The 16,084-nt window shown below is 35.9% G+C and overlaps 1 protein-coding gene and 1 long non-coding RNA gene across 4 annotated transcripts in view; one reads left to right on the top strand and one right to left on the bottom strand.

Annotated features, from left to right (window-relative positions):
• GLS2 (glutaminase 2) overlaps nucleotides 1-1,755 on the bottom strand; it is a 13,257-nt gene extending 11,502 nt beyond the window's left edge. Inside the window, exon 1 of one of the 3 annotated variants that reach the window (XM_036235913.1) lies at nucleotides 1,366-1,755. In XM_036235913.1, the coding sequence (XP_036091806.1) occupies nucleotides 1,366-1,547 (182 nt within the window). In that variant the 5' untranslated portion in view covers nucleotides 1,548-1,755. Of the gene's footprint in view, nucleotides 1-1,141; nucleotides 1,296-1,365 lie in introns of those variants that run through there. The other 2 variants (XM_036235914.1, XM_036235915.1) reach the window with 2 other exon arrangements.
• LOC107521227 lies at nucleotides 1,328-16,084 on the top strand. The gene is made up of 4 exons (XR_001599512.2): nucleotides 1,328-1,637; nucleotides 10,130-10,343; nucleotides 11,188-11,244; nucleotides 12,278-16,084. It is a non-coding gene; the product is annotated as an uncharacterized LOC107521227 (long non-coding RNA).

Here is a 16,084-nt window from a genome sequence, read left to right as displayed (position 1 = left end):
GCCTAAGGGAGCATCAGTCCAAGGCTATTAACGAGAAGTTTCTAGGAGCACAGACAGCAATAGTCAGGAAGACCAAGCTTCCTAAAAGCACCCCTATCAACTGAAACCACTAGATAAGGAAAGGGGTAGGGGACCAAGGACACCTCTCACTCCCCATTCCACAGAAAGTGTGAATGTGAGGGAGGTTAAGTCTTTGCTCTATCCCACCACCAATTATTTGGGGAAAGGACGGGGGTGGGGGAGTGAAGGAGGGGAGGTCGGAGGACGGAGGTGGGGAAAGTAGGGGTAGAACAGAAGAGTGGGTTTATTCTTTAAAGTTTAAATGTTCCCTGTCTCCTTGAGAAGAAGCCGATGGAAAAGTACAGCAGAATGAATGAATGAATGAATGAATGAATGAATGAATGAATCAAACCTTATTGGTCTGTTACCTGTCAGGACACGGACTCCAGTGGTGGTGAGGTTGTGCTGTGTCTGTCTGGCTACTTTAATTATGGTGTACATGTTTTTCTGACTGTCATCAGTAGATGTCAATGACAGGGGAGATGGTCCATTTGCCCTTTCTGCTATAACAGAGCAGAGGCTATTTGGACAGTGTCTATGTTGACTTCTGGAGAGGACAGAATTTCCTGCTCAGCTCTGTCTGTGTCTCAGAGAAAAGAGGCTCAGCCACCAAGTGTTCCTGGGTGGTGAGGGAGACCCTTTAGATCAGGAAGCTTGAGCAGCACAAATCACGGATCTGATTGGCTCTGGTTTGGGAAATCTGCGTCTTATGATTTTCTCCATTATAAAGATTTTCCTCATTCAACAACCAAGTGGAAAACTACCCTTATTCATAGATTAGGGAGCCCTGATAATGCACAGACGCAACACGTATGCAAACGACACACGCACGTACCTGCGCACCGATAACATACGCGCATCACACGTTACAAGCCGAAACACAGACATACCACACAGACAGACCCAAGTACAGCAGGACTCTAGGCGGGAGGCTGTCGCATACCCACGCACCCCCTAAAATACACACGAGCACCGGGGAGGAGAGGATGGGTGAGGATGGGCGGCGCGTACACGGCCCAGCACTGAGACACGTGCACCGAGCAACACTCGGCGCTCACTGCGTTCCCAGTTAGGTACGCACCTTGGACAGGCACCATCCCGAGGACCGACCTGCCCAAATGCCCTCCCGGGCGGACGGCACGTTACCGCCCCAGCGCGGCGGACCCAATTCCCTAAATCTAAAGGAAAAGGCATAGCAGGCTAGTGAGCGAGCAAGAGAGGGGAGATGAAATGCTCTCCCGAGGGAATGGGACTCGGGACTAGCGAGTGGGAGCCTGTTCCCTGCCCCTGTCCCGCAAGCCTTACTGATCCTGGTGCTGCGGCTGGTGGCTGTGCGACGTCTCCCTGCCCTGCGCCGCGGCCTCACTGAGGTGGTGCCAGACGCCCCCGCCAAGGATGGGGCTCCGGCTCAGGTGACCCCAGCTACCCCGCGGGCAGTGACTGCCAACCCTGTTCAGCGCATTCTGCAGAGCCCTCATGGAGCGCATCCCCCAAACACGTCGCCCTCTCCGCCAGAGCGACCAAGGCGTCTGAGCAGTGGCTGGAAGGAGGGGCGGAGGAATCGCGGATGAAGCCAGGTGGGGGGAGCTCTGTGATGGAGTGTGAAGCCTGAGAGGTGGAGAGTAGAGATTTGGTGGGTGGGGTTGGAGCAGGAGGAGGGGCCTGTCCCCTTAAGGCTCGGGCCACAGTCAGATACACCCAGTACCCCTTGGACCGGGGATGGATGAGTAATTCACCCGCTAGGGAAGAAAACGAGGCGAAAGCGGTGGTCGGGATTTGGGATGGACAATGTCGAGGTCCAATCGTTGAGGAAGGGGGAAAAAAAAAAATGGGGGGGCGGAGAAAAGACGAGGCTACCCAATGAGAGCAAGGCGGTGGGTCTCTCGTCAAAGTCTGAGGATTCCTCCGCGCTGGGGTCTCCTGCGGGTGGCCGTCTGTGCAGGCGCTCAGGGCGCGAAAAACGAGGCTGGGTAGCTGTGAAGCCGGGCGAGCTCCCCGAGGACGCGGCGGGGTCCGAAAGATGGAATTCTCGGAGAGAGAGGAGAGTGTTGCCTCTTTACACTCGGTTAACAGTGATCCCTGTTCAAGAGGCCACTTAGTGACCTTCGACATTCGAAGGCCAGACGAGGCCAGACCAGGCCCTCAGTAACCCACCGCATAGTATGCTATGGAGGCCAAATGAATGCCTACTCTGGCACGCGTACTGGTGAGTGAGGAGTCAAATGACCAGAAAATACCCCAACCAGAAACAGACCTCCTCCCCGGGCACTTTACTAAGGTCACAAGGCCGCGCGATAAGGTCACCATGGTAGTTGCTAGGATGCCTGGGTTCTCCTTTCATCTCCACCAATTATTTGGTGGCTGTTAAGGACTTGGGTGTTTTTGACTCTGAGCCCTTAAACATTTTATAAGCCGTAAAATCCTTCCAAAATTTTAGTTATTGTAATTGCTTGCTCTTGTGTTCCTTATGGGCAGAAAAGAAGTGATGCACAAAATAAATTTTGAAAACTCAGCATACTCAGGAATTTTATCATTTGCAACTAGAAGAACATTCACCTGTATCTTCACATCGCCTAACAGCATCTGTGTTTACTAGGAACTCATGTAAATAATAGCTATTATCTAGTGCTTATGGTAGGCCAACCACATTATATAGTCTCACTTTCACTCTTACCAGAGACCTACAAAGTAGTTATTAGCCTTATTTTGAAGATGAGGAAACTAAGACTCAGAAATTAGGACTTCTTTGACTAAGATAATCCAGCTAGTAAGCAATAGGGTCCGGAATCAAACCCAAGTCTCTGTCTGTGAGGCTCTCTCCATCATGCAGCTCTTCCCAAAATAAACCATTGAATTAAATTATCCCAGGAAATGACCTCATCTCTGAAGAAAGCATTTAATGTGGAAGCATTATGATACAGTACTGAGAGTTGTCTAGAGGCTGGCTGCATCACAAAATGTCACTTCATCTTTGGATTAAAATGAGCATTAAGGGTAACTGGGGAATAAATATCAAAATAAAATAAATAAATGTCAAAATCATACGCTGGTATGTTCTGTGGAAAGGTAATTCTTTGCCTTGGTTAGGGTTGGAGGGTTTATTTGGTTTGAAACCAGGTGGAGTGACCTTTCTTTTCTTTTTGTTTGTTTTTCCCTTTTGCAGTTTTTCTCTTTCTGCCCTTTTCTATGGGTGTAGGACTCTAATTCCGGGATTCCAGCTTGCCCTAGGCTCTCATGCACGGTTTTGTCCATGAGTTCTGTGTCTTTGTATAAACTCAAGCCAGTATTAGATTTTGCAAATGTATCAGGCTAATGTTTTCCTTGTTTTATGGGAATGTTATTTCTCTGAGGCTTTTTAAGCTGTCAAGAGAAACCACGTATTAGGGGATTTCTAAACATTGCCCAGTTATTTGCGTCCTTTTATTTTCTACTCTTGCTTTTTTGAATTAACCTTAATTATAATCAGCAATGAGTTCCTCATTCTCTCCCTAGTTCTCTCAGATAATAGGAACTGGTTGGCAGTGAAGAAAATCTACCTGTAGAAGGGGAGGTTGTTTGCATAGAGAACGAGTCTCCAGCTGCATTTTGACCTTTGGATGATTCTTCTTTTACTACAATAGTGCTACCTTTGCATGAGGGTGGAGCATGAACTGGTGACTTGGGAGGGACATAGCATTGTGTAAAGTATAAGATATTCAAGAAGAACTAGTTTTATCCCACGTGGTTAAAGCTTGGCAATGTCAGGTCCTTCCTTTCTTTGTTTGTTTCTAATTTGAAAAGGACCATCTAGTTAAATCTGTGCAAAAGTATTAGCCAACTGTAACATGGCCAGCTAGAAATGAGGCTTTTGATAAGTGAAAGAAAAGTCTTTCTTGTATCTCTAATAGGTTTTTAGGTCAAGCCCTAGTTGTGCCAGAGTTTTGTGGCATATGGGGGAGAATTACACTTAATGAATTTGAATCCATAAATAAAAGCTAAATCCTTTGTGGTACAAAATTGGAAACTTGATGTTTGTGTTTGGAGAATGTTTACTTGTTATGATTTGGAGATTCTTATTTGTTCGACTCTTTAGACTATTGCTAGGATGTTAATTATTCTAAGTGAAAGATTATTTAAAATAAGTTTTTTTTTTCAGTAATTTTTGTTCTGCTAATGTTATTATTGGTGCACTTGCCTTCTGCCTTAGTTTCCTCATTGTAAAGCTAATCTATTTTACTGGATAAAATATAAGTGCTGGGAGCGCTGACATAATCATCTTCCATTCATTCAGTAAATATTATTCATTGGCCTGTAGTGTGCCAGGCCCAGTGCTAGGAAGTCCAGAAATTAAAAACAAAAAACCAGTTTCTAATTATTAGAAGAAGTGAGAAAGCCAGTGTTTAAAATTTCTAATGAAAAATGCTGAGATGATGAGATATGCAGAGGAATGTATAAAGAAAGAGCACCTAATTAGGCCCAAGGTGAAGGGCAGCTAAGATAAAGAGGGTAAGGCATCAAGTAATGTTGGGTGATGGGAGCCACCTCTCAAAGTATGAGAGATGTTTGCAGGGAGATGAAGAGAAAGGTGTTCCAGACAGAGGGCTCTGCAAAAACAAAGAGAATAAGAGGAACATTTGAAGGACTCTAGGTCAGTTTGACTGGAATGAAAGTTTGGTTGGGTATGAGAATTCGTGTGGACCAGTGAAGCTGAGGATGTAGGTAGGGTCTGCCTTGTGAAGAATTTGAACACTGTGAGAAGAATATTCAACTACATCCTAAAGGTAGCTTCATAGTCATCCTTCCTTCAAAGCTTCTCTACTTCACCCCACTGCTTCACAAAGACGCGTTAAATATCCTGCTATTATACTTAAAACCCATATCTATCCCTTCAGATATAATTAAAGAAGACTCCTTCCTCCACTTTCAGATTAATCTCTCTACTTTGCTCTGTTTTTCAATTTCTTCCTTTCTAATGACTATCCTTCAGCATTTAAATATACTCAAGTCTCTGCCATCTTAAGAAGCAATTACTCTATTTTGACTCTGTGTGTGATTACCTTAAAATACATTTCAGTTAAGCTGCTTTATATAATTTAGATTTTCCAGCAATATTGCTCTTAAAAAACAAACAGGTATAATTGATATATTTCAACTCTTATGATCTATGGCCATGTCACCCTGAACAAGCCCAATGCTGTCTGATCTCGGCAGCTAAGCAGGGTCTGGCCTGGTTGGTACTTGGATGGGAGACCACCTAGGAAGACCAGGTGCTATGGGCGTAAAAATGAAAAAGTAAGGGATTGTAAGCTGACAATTTTTTTTGCAATCTGTGAGGTCAACCAAGGGTTGCCTCACTTAAAAAAAAAAAAATTAACTCTTATCTGTATTCCTTCCACCACTAAGGTTTTCGAAAGAGTCATTATACTTAACACTTCTTTATCCTTACTTCTCATTCATTCCTTGAAAATGATGAAACTAAACTGATTCTGCTATTGTGTTGCTTTGGGTTTATGGGCTTTAAGGGATTCACTAGAGTTGAAAGTTTAAAAATATTAATCAAGGCCACCAAATAGTAAGCAGATGTATTTGAATAGGATTTAGATTCTGGCTAGAGCACTATGGTATTGGTGAACATGTTTTAACTTGACATTAGACCTTCATGGAATAAATGAAATTTCATATAAGTTCAAATGTATCTGTGAGATATTCCAGTGTACTTTCCTGATTCCTCTTTGGCTTAGCAATTACGAAAACACTTTTTTAGTACTAAAAAAGTGTAAACATGAGCACTTAAAAAAATCAAATATATCATCACACCAGTCAGATTTATGATGCCTAATACACATTTTCTCTATTTTGTCAAATAATGTCTCCTGTGATTTGGTCTCTCCGATGGCCAGAATAGACTATAGCAAGTCTGAATGATTATAATATGCTAAGAGGATATAGATTTTACCAAAGTCCCTAAAAAAGATTTTTTAAAACTCCTTGTAAATTAAAGTTAATTTGAAAGAATTCGAAACAGCAAAAAGAAAAAACCTTCTGAGTGTGGTTGATGGCATGTTTGTACTTGTTTTTTTAACTTAAAGAATATGAAAGATGTTTTAAGAATCATGTATTAGCATGCAGTGAACAAAACTTCTCTAAAAGACTAGGTAAAATTAATTTTTAACCACATTTATCTACTAGAACATTCCATAAGCCTTAATTTCTCAAGATCTTATGTAATTAGAAATTTTTTACATCATCCACTTTAGCCTATCAGTTAGCTTAAAGCTGTTGTTACAGCTCTCTGATCTTTGGGAAATTTTTAGATAAAACAATTTTAGATTATCAGGTAATTTATATAGTAACTACCACTTATGTTAGAGACTTTTAAGGCTAAGTATATTTACTCACTTATTTGTATTTATTATTCCAGTCCAGTTTTATTAGATGAAAAATCACAGTAAAAAGTACAGAAGGTATCAAATAAATTTATGATGTATAAAAATGACTACTAATATAATTGCTGTTTTGCGAGAATTATTAAATACAGAAATTGGAAAAAGGTAATACTACATATAAGTATTCTGTGATTGTTACAATACTAGTAATTGATTTCAAATTTTTCTGAAGTATCATCTTAGTTTTGTTTTGCACAATGCTCGTTCTTCTATAGCAGAATTAAAATGATTTTAACATTGTTTAAGGCACTTTACAGGATTACAATTTTAACAGGATTTTTATTATTCAGCATATAAGCTAAAGCAGGGAAAAAATATAGGTCATAAAACTTATCAATTAGCCAACTCATTACTAAGACCATTTTCTTTTACAGTTTTATTTATTGATCTGGTTCAAAATGCAAAAGGTACAAAAGAGCATATAGTGAAGTCACCCTTCTGTTTCTATTTCCTAGCTACCAACTTACCATCCCCAGAAGCAAACGTTATTGGCTTTCTATACATCCTTAGATATGTTTTATTCATAACTAAGCAATTCCATTTTTGCTCTTTTACACAAATGGTAATATACTGTAAGCACTATTCTATAGTTTTTCTTTAAAATAGTTTTAACTATGCATCTGGGAGAACCTTCCAAATCACTATATAATGTGCTTCCCTTTATGGGTTTGTAGTATTCCATTGTCAAGATGTATCATTATTTTTAAAGTCTCCTTATTGGTGAATATTTGTATTATTTTCCATCTTTTGTTGTTATTAGAGTGGCTGTATCTCCTGGCTTGCTTGGGACAGTCAGCTATGCCAGATATCTCAACTTAAATATTAGTAGTACCCTTTTTCTCTTATAAAAAGTGTCCTAATTTGGATAATATGTTTTATAGTTACCCTATTACAATGCTGCTAGAGTGAATAAGATTATAAATCTTTATGAACTATATAGATGTCTAACCAATGTACTGTATACTTGAAACTAATTTAAATCAATAAATTTTTAAAAATATATATCTTGTCATTTTGCAGGTTTGTACATACACATATAGGATAAATTTCTAGAAGTAGAATTGCTGAGTCAAAATGTATATACATTTTAATTTTGATAGGTGTTGCAAAATGCCCTCCATATTGGTTGTTACCATTTTACGGTCTTACCAACAATGTAGGAGAGTACTTATTTTTCTGTCCTCACCTCAGTGTATTATTGCTTTTGTTTTGTTTGCCCTTCTAATAGGTGTATAATGGTAGCTCAGTGTTGTCTTTATTTTACTTTTTAAGAATTATGAATGAGGTTGAGCATCTTTTTATACGTTTAAGAACCATCATATTTCCTTTTTCCTTTTTTATGACTATTTATATATTTTCCCATTTTTTGTTGGATATAGAATTTAGATTGTTTCGTAGGAACCCTACATATATTTTGGAAATTATCCTTTTGTGAAATGAGTTGCATACATTTCCTTCCCCCTCCTGGTTTATGATCTGACTTTTGGCTTTCCTTTTGTGGTTTTTGCCATGTAGGAATTTCTTAATATTATGTAGTCAGATTTCTTAATTTGTATTTTACATTCAATAAATATCATCAAAATCCATTATTCAGCTGGAAACTCACTTTTAACCTTTGATTTCCTCATCCTTACATCCTATAACAGATCTTAAATCCATCTACTTCTTTCCATTCCCACTGTTAGTATCCTACTTAAGCTTCTTAATTTAGATCGTTTCACTCACTTCCAGTCTTTTCTTTACAGTGTAGGCACCACTGTGATCTTTCAGAAATGCGAATCTGGTTATGTTGTATTTTTATAGAACCCACTAATGATTTCCCAACTCTAACATAACTTAAAATACAGTAAAAAATGAAAGGGGAAAAAAAGTAATGATGGATGAGGACTCTTAGTCAGCAAATGTAGATTACTTTTGACTACGGGGAAAATTAAAAGAACAAGAAGAGGCAGAGAAGAACTTAGAGTCAGGGGAGGGGCTGTTGTTTGTTTTGTGTGTATGTGTATTTTTGATTTGTCTTTTTAAAATGATTATCAATATGCTGAGGAAGGAAGCCAGTAGAGATGAAAAGGTTGAAGAAAGCAGATGAATATTACATGCTAAGACTATAGGGAGAAAGAGCGAGGTAGAAAGCTTGAGAATGGTAAATATTTACAATAGCTATTCTGGACACTAAAAGAGGGCACTGACTATCTAAGGTCTAGCTGAAATTTGAAGTTTATAGTTTAAACATTTATACTGGAAAAAATCATATAGTTTGATGTGAGAGTGCTATGAAACTTTCAAAGAACGGATAATTAAAATCTTGGTACTTTGTTCTAAGAAATAGAAAAAGAAGGAAAACTTCACAATTTGATTTGTTGGTATAAACTTTAAAACAGAAACTATACAAGGATGGAAGAAGAAAAGTAAATTATAAAGACATAAATGCAAAAGTCATAAAATATGTACTTTATGACCAAGTAGTATTTATTCCCAAGGATGTGAGAAGGGATTAACATTAGAAATATGTATAATTTACCACATCAAAAAATTAAAGATAAGAACTCAATTTGATCCTCTTAGTCATTGCAGAAAAAACATTTGATAAAATTACATACCTATTCATTTTCAAAGCTTTTAGCAAACTAGACAAGAAAAAGAACATACTGGTAAACCAGATACAGAGTTTATCAGGGAACAGGCCTGGTATCACAACTTCTGTTAAATATTTTATTGGAGGTTTTATTGTCCAATAAGACAGGAAAAAGAAATAAATGATATAAGGATTGCAAGAAAAGAAACATTTTTCACAGATGATATTTATGACGATTCACAAATTATATTTATGAGGAAAATCTAAATGAATCAACAGGTAAATTGTTGAAGCTAATAAGAGAGTTCAACAAGATTGCTAGATAAAAGATCGGTATCCATAATTCAATAGTCTTCCTATACTGAAGTAATAATTATGCCTATTTTTAAAGCCACATTTACGATAACATTAAAAATTGAGAAGTACATATGGATAAACCCAATAAAAGATGCATAAAAATTTTATGGAGAAATTATTAAATGGAAAGGTGTACTGTATATTGTAAACTCTAAGCTAGCTCCCGTGATCTCTGCCTCCTGGTCTTCACACCCTTGTGTAAGGCCCTCCTCTTGAGTATAGACTGGGCTTGCGATTTGCTTCTGACAAATAGAATATGGCAAAGGTGACTCGCCCTTGTTGGCTTTCAAGAAGCAAGCTGCCATGTTGTAAGCTGCTGTAAGGAAAGGACCACATGGCAAAGAACTGAAGGCAGCCCCCAGCCAACACTCAGCAAGAAAGTGAGGTCCTCAGTCCAAAATTCTACAAGGAACTGAATGCTGCCAAACTCATGTCACTAAAGTGCCTCTTTTCCCAACTGAAGTCTTGGATGAGAACTCAGCCCTGACCAATGCTTTGCAGTCTCGATAAGCCATACTGAGACATTTAACCTGTACGAACTGTGAGATAATAAACACATGTTGCTTTATACCACTAAGTTTGCAGTAATATTGTTCTGCAGCAATAGATAACTAACACACTAGGTTAAGTGGAGGAAAACAATATCAAAAAGATGGAAGCTCTCCCAAAGTAATTTATAAATTTAACACAATTCCATTCAAAATCTCAACAGGGTTTTGCACAGAATGTTCACAAACCCTAAAGTTTTTGTGGAAGACAAAACAGCCAAGAGAAGCCAAGATAATTTCGAAGAATGGTAAAAGGGCAGGACTTCCCTACCAGATATCAAAACTTTTTATAAAGCTACATGGTCAAGATGTGATTAACTTTTTAAGAAGCTGCCAAACTGTTTTCCAAGGTGGCTGTATCATTTTACATTTCCACCAGTAAGTATGAGGGTTCTAGTTTTTCTACATCCTAATCGGCACCTATTATTGCCTGTCTTTTTTATTGTAGCTATTCTAGTGGGTGTATAGTTGTATCTCATTGTGGTTTTAATTTTCATTTCCCTAATGCCTAATGATTCTGAGCATCTTTTCATGTACTTAATCATTTGGATGTCTTTGATGAAATGTCTATTTAAGTCTTTTGCCCAATTTTAAATTGGGTTATTGTCTTATTATTGAGTTATAAGACTTTTTTATATATTCTAGATACAAGTTTTTTTTTATCAGATATGTAATTTGTAATATTCCAGCTATGGCTTGTTTTTTCATTTTCTTAATGGTAACTTCTGAACGTCAAAAGTTTTACATTTTAATGAAATCTAATTTATCACATTTTTCTTTTATGGCTTATGCTTTTGGTGTTGTGTCTAAGAAGTTTGCTAGCCCATCTCAAAGATTTTCTGTTTTTTTCTAGAAGGCTATAGTTTCAGCTTTTACATTTAGTTCTGTGAGGCATTTTGAATTAATTTTTGTATATATGAGGTAAAATTCTAAGTTCCTTTATTTCTTTTTCTTTTTTTACATATGGATATTCAATTATCTCAGCACTATTTGTGGATAAATTCTTTCCTCATTGAATTGTATTGGCACCCTTGTTGAAAATTAATTGACTGTAAATATGAGTTTCTTTCTGATCTCGCAATTCCGTTCCATTGATCTACATTCTTGACTTTACACCAATACCACATTCTCTTGATTACTTTAGCTCTATTGTAAGTTTTGAAACAAATCTATGTAAGTCTTTAAATTTTGTTCTTTTTCAACATTGTTTTTGTTTTCCTAGGTTCCTTGCATTTCCATCAACTTGTCAACTTCTACAAAGAAACCTGCTAGGATTTTGGTAGGAGTTATACTGACACTGTATATAAAATTGGAGAAAATCACCATCTTAATTACTTCTTTAATTTCTCTCAGCAACATTTTATGATTTTCAGTGTATAAATCTTATTTTTGTTTTTTAAATTTATTCCCAAGTATTTAATTCCTTTTGATACTATTATAAGAAATTGTTTTCTTACTTTCATTTCAGTCTATTTATTTCTAGCATATAGAAATATGGTTGATTTTTGTATATTGATTTTGTATTCTATGACCTTGCTGGACTCATTTATTCTAGTAATTTCTTTGTGAGTTCTGTGGGATTTTCCACATAGACAATAATGTTGTTTGTGAATAAAGACAGTTTAACTTCTTCCTTTTAGATCTGGATGCCTTTAAGCTATTTTCTTTTCATGTTGTTGTTGTTTATTTATTTACTTTTTCTTAGTGTATTATCTAGAACTTGCAGCATGGTTGAATAGAAATAGTGGGAGCAGACACCTTTGCTTTGTTTCTGATTTTAGGGGGAATGCATTCAGTCTTTCAGTGTTAAATATGATGTTAACTTAGGGTTCTCATAACTGTTCTTTATCAAATTGAGGAAATTCCCTTTTATTATTACTTAGTTGAAAGGTTTTATCATGAATGGGTGTTAGAGTTTGTCAAATGATTGTTCCGAATCTACTGAAACAATCGTGTATTTTTCATCCTTTATTCTTTTAATATGCTATATAACATTACTTGATTTTTGGATGTTTAACCAGCCTTGCGTTCCTGGAATAAATTGTATTTGGTCACGGTGTATAAACTTTTTAAAAATATATTTCTGAATTCAGTTTGCTAATATTTCCTTATGGTTTTTTTACATTTGTATTCATGAGGAATATTTATATAAAGTTTTTTTTTTTTATTTTTTATGATACCCAGTCATTGTTTAACCTAACGGTTTTAGTGACCTTTGATAATCCTTAACAAGACCAACTGTTTCACTAGGGGTTCCAAAGTGGTGCTGTTATCATTATTTATTTCTTTATTATTTTGAAATCTTTTATAAGGAAGGATTCATCACTATTTTGTCATTCGGAGATACAATTTATATAGAAAAGGTAGGCTATCTATGCATTTGATTTGTTTTTCTTTACTTGCTAATTTTACGAATAGTAAGTTGGTTCTGTAATTCTTCTAAAGGTGATCAGAGTTTTAAAAATTTATTATGAATTTATGAACTTTAATAACTTTGATGTGCTTAGATTCTTCATAGTTGTTACTCTTTTTAATGTTCAAATCATGCTATTTTTGGACAGTGGGAGTCCCCTCAAGCTGACTCTTGAATCCTTTTGACGCAACCCCAGTAGTTTTGGGATTTTTTTTTTTTTTTGATAGTTGACAGATTCTTTTATGAACAATAAGAAAAACTTCACATTTGTTACAATAGGGAAAAAATGGTTCTTTAATGAATAATTAAATGAAAACCATCTAGAGTCTTATAGGATTTTTAATGTGTGGTAGGTTTGAAGTATATCTCAGGAGACAGGATATTAGCTTGATGGAATCATTAAGATATGACTGAAAATGAGAAACAGTAATTTACAAAACATTTACTTAATAGCTTTCCCAAACAGTAGTTCCTCTGAAATTAAAACAGGAAATAAAATTTATATTCATACTTAGGTTTAGATATGATTCATAACACATATAAATCTTAATTTTATGATTTGATATTACCTTTTTTTAAGGAACTCAATCAAAATTCAATTCTCATTTTAAGGTCATGAATTTGAGGTATTCAGTAGAACAACCTGGTAGTTTTCGATAGCTTCCTTACTTATTGATAATGAATATACCTTGTACATAATTGTCTTTTCTTATTTTTACCATTGTATCTCTGGGATATATTCCCAGAAGTAGAACTGTTAAGTTGAAAGGTAAAATCATATGTAATTTTGCTAGATAGAGCGGAAGGAGTTATGCTATTTTGCATTTCCACAAACAATATATGAAAGTTCTTTTTTAACAGTTTCTCCAATAGTTTGTTGTCAAGCTTTAGATTTTTGCCAGTCTGGTAGGTGAGAAATTGGTGTCTCTGTGTAGTTTTATATTAGCATATGTTTATATTCAACGGCACATTTTAATAAGTTGGCGATAGCCTGCATTAACGTATAGAGAAAGAAATTTACCATTAGCCATCTAAAATTTGATAAGTTTGCTCAGACTCTAAAGCTGCAGGATATTTATCCTAAGGAATAAGATGAATAATATCTCATTTTTGTAAAATGCTTTATAATAGACAAAGTACTTTTAACAGTCATCTGATTTGACTGTCATGTATAGAGATTCAGAACAGGGCTCTCAAAATGCTATTTCTGCATGTGAATTATTGTCAGCTGCAGGCAATCAAGACCCTGAAGGCTCACAAGAAACTTTTACCTCTCAACTTAAATTAGGGGCCTTGCTCATAATAAGAGTTATCACCAGAAATAACTTTTTATAATCTATCTATAAGGGCGAACTTCTAATTATTGAACATCTGCTCCTCTTATCATCCTGCAATGACCCTCCTCCCCTCTGAAGGTCCAAGGTGATCCTTAGCTCAGAATGTCAAATATACTTCATTTTCCCTGTCTTTGAACCTCTTGTATGTGGAGTTCCCATGTATATGCATCTATTCAATTTGGTTTTCTCTTATTAATCTATCTCATGTCAATTTAATTATTAGACCAGCTGATAAAAACCTGGAAGGGTAGAAAAATTTTTTTTCTCCCCACACCTGATAATGCCTGAGAGACAGGACAGGTACTATTCCCATTTTGTAGAAAGGGAAACTAACGTTTTAAAAGATTGAGATTTTCCAGTTTAACACAGTAAGTCCTAGAGCTAGGTTTAAATTTCAAACTTTTGATCTATCTGTGTACAAATTCTGTGCTTTGTTTTCCTGGTATTTGCTAAGGAATGGATGACCTGTATTACCCAACAGGTGGCAGTATTCTCTTAATATTCATTGGAAATTCACTTTCTGGTTGGAGATACTTGAAGTGAAAATTGTATTCTTTCAGCTAACATTCTTGAGCATAAACTATGTTTAGATGTTAAGCATAAAAAGATTAGTAAAGTCGGCGTCTCCTTCCTAGGAGCTCACAATCTGGATGCAAGAGGTAGGGCAGTCAAGCAGAATTAATAGCCTGCAAAAATTTTGTACAAAATGCTATGGGAATACAAATTTAAAATGGACCTTTTGAGTTGATGTCTTTTTAATGACATAATAGGGGCATAGTTTTATCTAGCACACAGACGAGAGACACAAGTAAATTCAAGCTCTCTGACTTCCTAAAGACACAAAAATAAGTTATAAAAGGAAAATAAAATAAATATATTGTAAATACAAAGGAAAAAGCTCATAAATGTCTTAATGTGCCATTCTATCACTGTCTAACAATATTTCCAGTGTTTTTTAGTGAGTAATATCTTTTCAGATGTAAATTTAGTGTTCAAGATATTCCATTCATTCATTTGTTCATGGATGAAATATTTTCAAATTTTAAATTAGTTAGGTATTGTTAAATGCTAGGAATATAATAGTATATACAAAATAGTCACAGTCCCTGTCCTCATCAAGCTTATGCTTTTAGTAAAACCTGCTAGTGACTAGTGGCATTATAAATAATGAATATTGACATTTTAGAAAATGTTTCTTATATTCAAATCTTATGTTTTATCTGAGAGATTCAGGATATGGTACAAATTATCCCCAGAAGGAAAGCAGAATTCAAGGAAATTCCCTTCTAAATATAGTAAATCAAACCTTAGGTAGAATCCCGAACACTTAATTAGCAGCACTTCCCAACAATTGTAGTTTTCTACAAATCATCTTGTTTGCATTATAAGTTTATTCCTAGAAATGCCATCTATGGTACAATATTAGGTATCATTGTCAACTTGAGTTAAAGAGCTGGTTTGAGGAAAATAGTTGAACTTTCACCTCTGGAATCCTAGAGTTATTCCTTTATTACTTCTGACCCCAAAATGTATATTTATTGGAATTTTTAATTTTACAGTCAAATCAGGTTGATATGAGAAGGATACTGAATTAAGAGTCAGCAAGTCTGGATTCTGGTGTCGGTTATGCCATTATTCGACCCCCATGACCCCGTGACTTTGTACAAGTAAATTTACCTCTGAGTTTTGTTTTTTTCTAAAAATGATAGAGGAAAGAGGAAAGGAAATAAATATCTAATTAATCAGTGTTCTAACTTATTATTATCCCCATAGTCTCACACTTTTTGCAGTGTTAGATTTAACCATATGAAATTGCCAATATTCGACTATTTGAAAAGATCATATTTGACCTATAGAAACAGCCATTTAATTTGGTTCAACCTAATTGTTGAATTCCATTGTGGGCTCTATTAGGATCATATGAATTCTTTATTTTAGGAATAGCTGAGGCCAAGCAAAATTAATGTCTCAGATATGAAGGGAACATATATTTAGAGAATATGATATTACCATATAATCAATGCAGTCCATTCTGGATATGCATAGAATCCAGTTTAGTTCTTTCTTTGTACTTTATGCTAGTTTTCTGGCCCAATGATTCTATATAGTTTGATTCCTATTTTTCTTTAGTGTCTGGGAAAGGATGAGTCTACTTGAAAATTTTGTTAGGATATTCCCTATAATTTTCGTCCAAAGTATCTGTTGCTATAGGAAAGGAGAGCATACTATTAGCACTGATATTTAGGATGTGAAATAAAGAATTCTTCAGAGTTGTCTGTCTTTTTCCCTGTTTTTCAGTGAGTTAAGTCAAGGAGTTGAGAGGCCAAACTTTCCCAATTTCTAGTCTTAGACCAATTTTGTCATTGTTG

This window comes from Rousettus aegyptiacus, unplaced genomic scaffold (genome assembly GCF_014176215.1).
Source record: "Rousettus aegyptiacus isolate mRouAeg1 unplaced genomic scaffold, mRouAeg1.p scaffold_m13_p_2, whole genome shotgun sequence".
NCBI lineage: Eukaryota > Metazoa > Chordata > Mammalia > Chiroptera > Pteropodidae > Rousettus > Rousettus aegyptiacus.
This window is presented reverse-complemented; position numbering and strand designations above follow the sequence as displayed.